Raw genomic sequence first — 6,114 nt, 5'->3', positions numbered from 1 at the left:
ATCTGGAGAGAGATCTCGGGCACTTCTCTCTCTCTCTCTCTCGTGACCCTGACCCTGTGCCAGCGTTGGTTGTGTACCAGCTGGTTAACACAGGTAACACTCCCCCGGCAGACGAGATCCAGTTAGTATTACTGACCTCTCAACGCAACACTTTTAGCCCTTTGTCCCGCCTTCCTTCCTGGAAAGATGAAGAGTGAGCAGCACGCTGGGCTTGCACGCTCATCACGTACGTGCCCAAAGCTGGAAAGAACTACAGAAAGGCTCTGCGTCAATTGTCACTTTTCATACAAAACATTTATTTTAAAAAGTTGCATATAAAGTTCTACACAGGAGGGTTACTATAGTAAAAAAAAAAAACACAAAAAACACAAACCCCAACAAACAAACCCCGAAACAAAAACAAATGAAAAATCCAGCTCTGTCACTCACATGGTAAAAGAGTCGCTCATTCTCAACAATTCACGTCTAACAGACTTCACCGTGCGTTTTGGTGGAACAGCATGGCCACCCTGCAGAAGCAGAGCTCGTTAGAGTACAAGGTTCTAGATGTACATATTTACACGGTTATCTAACGCGCGTGCTTTTCACCACCACAGCCGCAGGACCACACTCGCTCTTGGAATGGATCTCATCCTCTACCCTGTCTCTGTGCCCACATGGCTGTTTAGGCTGCATGACAGAAGCAGCTGTTTTTATAAAGACTTTTTTTTTTGGTTAATGATCTTGGTCCGCTGGTGATGCCCTGGCACCGTTCCAGAGAAGCGAAGGGAGGGTTTGATCGGTTACTGGCGGCCCCCCCCCGGCCAAGGAGGAGAAGGCTGAGGACAGCAGACACTGTGTAAAACACCTCCCCTCACCTCATCTTCCGCTCCGAGGAGAAACGCAAACTGGGGAAGGACTCCCTTCTAAGTCAGAGGGCGAAAGAGCTTTTGGACTGAAAGCTGCCCCAAAGAAATTTTAAATTTGGATAATGATTGTCTGAAGAAGTCATTTTAAATCATCGGAGCAAGTTCTGCTCTTGGATTTACATGAGGCTCTTCTCACCCCGCCATGTTTCTGAGGGAAGAATTCCACTCTTCACCAAGTATAAAGTTCAATTTCTAAACTTCTTAAACAAAGCAAAAGCAGATGGCTCAGTATATAAATATATCCAGCATCTGGATTCTCAGTCACAAAAATAACATCCTTTATACAACAAAAAAATGGGTCAACTATGAAGCAATTCTCCATTGATCTTAAGATCCAACATCTTCACCAACAGTTACATCTTCATCCTCTTCCTCCTCATCCTCTTCATCACCTTCCCCCACCTCTCCATCTCGCTTCTCCTTTTCAAGCATTTTGAGGTATTTGCTAGCTAGGATCTTCTTTGGTAAGATATCTGGAAGGTAGAATTGTTTCTTTTATAGTTAGTTTGAATACTGACATTGCCTCATTAATACTATTGCATCCGTACCGCTAATGAAATGAAGTAAAAAGGAGGCTTTGTTAAAAACATTATTATTTAAGTGAATAACCATGTAAGTTAGCCTGACCTTTACAGCTGTAAGAATAAAAGGGAACTACACCCTTATGGTACAAGTAACCAGAGATAAGGAATATATTTCACAACTGATTACTGGCAACCGTCTTTACTATCTGCTCATGTACATTATTTATTTGATGGACCTGAGAAAAAGCAGAACTGGGCGCTCTGAAAGTACGTCCACAGGGAACCCAGAGAAAGACTGGGCAGGGAATATCTTATTCTCGACCTATATCCTATGCCAACACCTTTTCTGGGCTAAGTGTTACGACAAAAATCCAAGTACCAGTAAAAACTCCGCACGCATGCACACGTGCGTGTAAATATATATACATAAAAGGAGAGGAGAGCCATACGATGAATCGCTTTGAGAAACAAGACTTACAGATTTAAATGTGTAATTTTGGGGCCACATAACTGCTCACATAAAGATGTGCAGCGATCTTGTTTTACAGGCTGAAAGCTTTCAGATGGAGTTGCTGGAATTTAAGAAATGCTTGAGGCAATATGCTGAGAACTAATTAGCCTTGTATAATTTTGAAGCACCAGAAAAATCCCCATTCACAAAGAAGTGTTTTCAGTGATGGAGTTTATGAGTTCCAGTTGAATGTTATACAGCAGATTAATGACCAGGAGAGCTGCGTCCTTACAAAACAATTCAACAAGAGCAAGATTTCATTTTCCAAATTACATACTGGATTTACCATCACGCTATAGATACCTGCAAGGAACTGAAAGGTCTCACACTCTTCTGCAGTGTGAGACAGGTCACTGTAAGTCAGAGCGTTCTTCTCCTTGCCTCTGCCATGTTTGTAGGAGTATGTAGCCAAATACTGAACAAAAAGCTCCTACAAAATTAAAACAAAAGTGAATAGTCAAACGATGAATTCACACATATAGTTGGCAGCAGTTTTCTTTAATCCCTGTTTAAAGACACAAACACTACATTTAAGTGTACACATACTGGACACTTTGTGGAGAGACCCTCTTATTTCAGAGGAGCTTAAGTTCAGCACACAAGTTGCATCTCCTTGGAGCACTGACTGCAGGTTTGGGTTCTGGTACATCACTTAATTTGTGCCGTTCTTCAACCCTTTCCGCAGGCCAGCAAATAACACTTGGGATCAGAAAGCAGCAGGGTATCATTTCCACACAGGCTAATTTATACTAATTGGCAGTGGTGGAAATAAGCTCCTGCATTGCTCACAGACCCTGGGAGCTCAGCTGGACAGAAAGATGCCCAAATCCTCAGCAAGCTTGCCAACAACACCAAGCTGTGTGGCATGGCTGACACGCTGGAGGGAAGAGATGCCATCCAGAGGGACCTGGACAGGTTTGAGAGGTGGGCCTGTGCAAACCTCATGAAGTTCAAGGCCAAGTGCAATGTCCTGCATGTGGGTCGGGGCAATCCCAGGCACAAATACAGGCTGGGCGGAGAATGAATTGAGAGCAGCCCTGAGGAGACGGACTTGGGGGTGTTGGTGGATGAGAAGCTCAATGTGAGCCAGCAATGTGCGCTCGCAGCCCAGAAAGCCAACTCTATCCTGGGCTGCATCAAAAGCAGCGTGGCCAGCAGGGCGAGGGGGGGGAATCTGCCTCTCTGCTCTGCTCTGGTGGGACCCCCCTGCAGTGCTGCCTCCAGCTCTGGGGCCTCCAACATCAGAAGGACATGGATCTGTTGGAGTGGGTCCAGAGAAGGCCACGAAGATGATCCAACGGCTGGAGCCCCTCTGCTGTGAGGACAGGCTGAGAGAGCTGGGGTTGGTCAGCCTGGAGAAGGCTCCAAGGAGACCTTAGAGCCCCTTCCAGTACCTAAAGGGGGCTACAGGAGAGACACGAAGGACTCTTTGTCAGGAAGTTTAGTGATAGGACGTGGGGTAACGATTTTAAACTGAAAGAGGGGAGACTTAGATTCGACATTAGGAAGAAATTCTTTGCTGTGAGGGTGGTGAGACACTGGCCCAGGTTGCCCAGAGAAGCTGTGGCTGCCCCATCCCTGGAGGTGTCCAAGGCCAGGCTGGATGGGGCTTGGAGCAGCCTGGTCTGGTGGGAGGTGTCCCTGCCCATGGCAGGGGGTGGCACTGGGTGGGCTTTAAGGTCCCTTCCAACCCAAACCATTCTATGGTTCCACGCAACCCCCTTTTGCCCAGCGGGAGAGCGAAGCCTGATGCTGCACGGCTGCCGGTGCCGGGCCCCGGCAGGAGGGGAAGAGCCGCTGTCTGGGGACGAGCCCGGCGCTGACACCGGGCGTCCCGGCGGCGGTGCCGGGAGGGAGGTGCGGGCCCGGCCCGGAGGCAGCGGCCCCTCGGGGAGGCGCAGGCCCAGCCCGGCGGGGAAGAAGCGGGGCCGGCCGAGCGGGAGGGGAAGGGGGAGGCGATACCGTGGCTTTGGCGGTGAGGAAGAGCGCGTCCTGGTTGATGCTGGAGACCTCCGGCGAGCTCTTCATGATCACGCGGATCCGCGACAGGGGCAGCGACACCAGCCGGTTCTCCCCGCCGCTCAACCTCGCCGCCATCTTTCACCCCCCCTCACCCCGGCACCGGCTCCGGCTCTTCTTCCCCAACCCGGCGAGAAATGGGCAGCAGCGGCGCGGCCCGCCGGGAGATGTAGTCCCCGGCCGCCATGGGGAGCCGGCGGGACTACAGCTCCCATGAAGCCGGGCGGAGGGACGACTACAAGCCCCAGGGCGCTCCTCGCCCCGCTCCCGCCCGCGGGGCGACCGCGCTTCCTAAGATGGAGGCGGGCGCCCTGAGGCGCCGGAGGTGGTTGGCTGCTGGTCCCTCGGGGCGGCGGAGTCTACCCTCTCCTTCATTCCCCTCCCGCCATGGCCGCGTTCCCGCAGGGCCGTGAAGGGCCTGAGGGCTCCCCTGGCTCGGCCCCCCCCGCCTGGGCCTCAGCCCCGGCGTCTGGGGAACTTGTTTTTAATGGGAAATAGGCGCATCCTGTACACAGCCCAATTAGAGGCCAGTGGCTGCAAAATTGTTAACTCGGACTGTAATTGCAGGCTGCTAAATACCTCTTCTGCTGCTGTAGTACACTAAAAGGGAATGCTGTCTGGTAATCCTGATGGTCATCAAACTGGAAGAGGGGAGATTTAGATTAGATATCACAGAATCACAGAATGGTTTCAGTTGGAAGGGACATTAAAGATCACCCAGTGCCACCCCCTGCCCTGGGCAGGGACACCTCCCACCAGACCAGGCTGCTCCAAGCCCCATCCAGCCTGGCCTTGAACACCTCCAGGGACGGGGCAGCCACAGCTTCTCTGGGCAACCTGGGCCAGGGGCTCACCACCCTCACAGTCAAGAATTTCTTCCTAATGTCGAATCTAAATCTCCCCTCTTTCAGTTTAAACCTGTTACCCTCATCCCATTGCTCCACTCCCTGACAAAGTGTCCCACCCCATCTTTCCTGTAGCCCCTTTAGGTACTGGAAGGCTGCTATAAGGTCTCCTCAGAGCCTTCTCTTTTCCAGGCTGAACAACCCCAACTCCCTCAGCCTGTCCTCACAGCAGAGGGGCTCCAGCCCTCAGAGCATCTTCATGGCCTCCTCTGGACCTGCTCCAACAGGTTCATGTCCTTTTTATGTTGAGGGCCCTACAGCTGGGTGCTGTACTCCAGGTGGGGTCTCACCAGAGCGGAGTAGAGGGTCAGAATCCCCTCCCTCAACCTGCTGGCCACAGGAAGAAATTCTCCATTCTGAGGGCAGTAAGGCCCTGGCCCAGGTTGCCCAGAGAAGCTGTGGCTGCCCCGTCCCTGGAGGTGTTCAAGGCCAGGCTGGATGGGGCTTTGAGCAGCCTGGTCTGGTGGGAGGTGTCCCTGCCCAGGGCAGGGGGTTGGAACTGGGTGTTCTTGAAGGTCCCTTCCAACCCAAACCATTCTATGATTCTGTGTTGGGGTGTGGAGGGCACATGTAAACCATTAAGTGATTATGGGGCTGCGTCTTTATTATTAACACATTCCATGTATACAGCGGGTATTTAACCTGTGTGTCTACTGTGTAGGTAGGTTGTAACACGCTGATGGATGGTGTGTGTCAGCCCAGGGCTGCCGAAGACACCGGGGATTTTGCTGCTGCTGCTGTTGGCTCCAGAAGTTGGTCTGTGCCTCTTCGAGTGAGAGCTCCTGTACTCCACCGAGACTGATGCGGCACTTCCAAAAATGATGACGCATAGTTTGCATTTCATTAATGGCTTTAATGAAAAGTTTCCAATATGCTTTACAAACAATATGCCTGATGATTTGTATTGGTAAGAGGGCCACTTAGGGCCACTAGTTTGATCACTACTTAGCATGAGTGGGAAGAACAGGAGCTTTTTCCATTAGCATGCAATAATCGTTTACATGGAATTAAGGGCAGAAAGGGAGGTACTCATAAAGAATCGTATTAAATGGAAAATACAGGGAGTTTGTTAACAGAATTTTACTAGCTTATATAGAATTTGCCCAATACAAAAGGACAATCATAGAACTGTTTTGGTTGGAAAAGACCTTTAAGATCATCAAGTCCAACCATTAACCTAACACTGCCAAGTTACCACTAAACCATGTCCCTCCGCACCACATCTACAGGCCTTTTAAGTGCTTTCC

The 6,114-nt window shown here is 50.7% G+C and overlaps 1 protein-coding gene across 1 annotated transcript; it reads right to left on the bottom strand.

Moving 5' to 3' along the window:
- Positions 1 to 287: 287 nt before the first annotated feature.
- CHRAC1 (chromatin accessibility complex subunit 1) lies at positions 288 to 4,110 on the bottom strand. Its single transcript, XM_063327591.1, has 3 exons — positions 3,906 to 4,110; positions 2,247 to 2,373; positions 288 to 1,381 (listed from the first exon to the last, which is right to left on the bottom strand). Exons 1-3 carry the CDS (start codon positions 4,038 to 4,040, stop codon positions 1,236 to 1,238), a joined length of 408 nt encoding a protein of 135 aa, XP_063183661.1. The 5' UTR covers positions 4,041 to 4,110; the 3' UTR covers positions 288 to 1,235.
- Positions 4,111 to 6,114: the final 2,004 nt, after the last annotated feature.

Source organism: Chroicocephalus ridibundus, chromosome 2 (assembly GCF_963924245.1).
Source record: "Chroicocephalus ridibundus chromosome 2, bChrRid1.1, whole genome shotgun sequence".
In the NCBI taxonomy this organism is placed as follows: domain Eukaryota; kingdom Metazoa; phylum Chordata; class Aves; order Charadriiformes; family Laridae; genus Chroicocephalus; species Chroicocephalus ridibundus.
The sequence above is the reverse complement of the archived record's forward strand: the minus strand, read 5'-3'. Positions and strand labels throughout refer to the sequence as shown.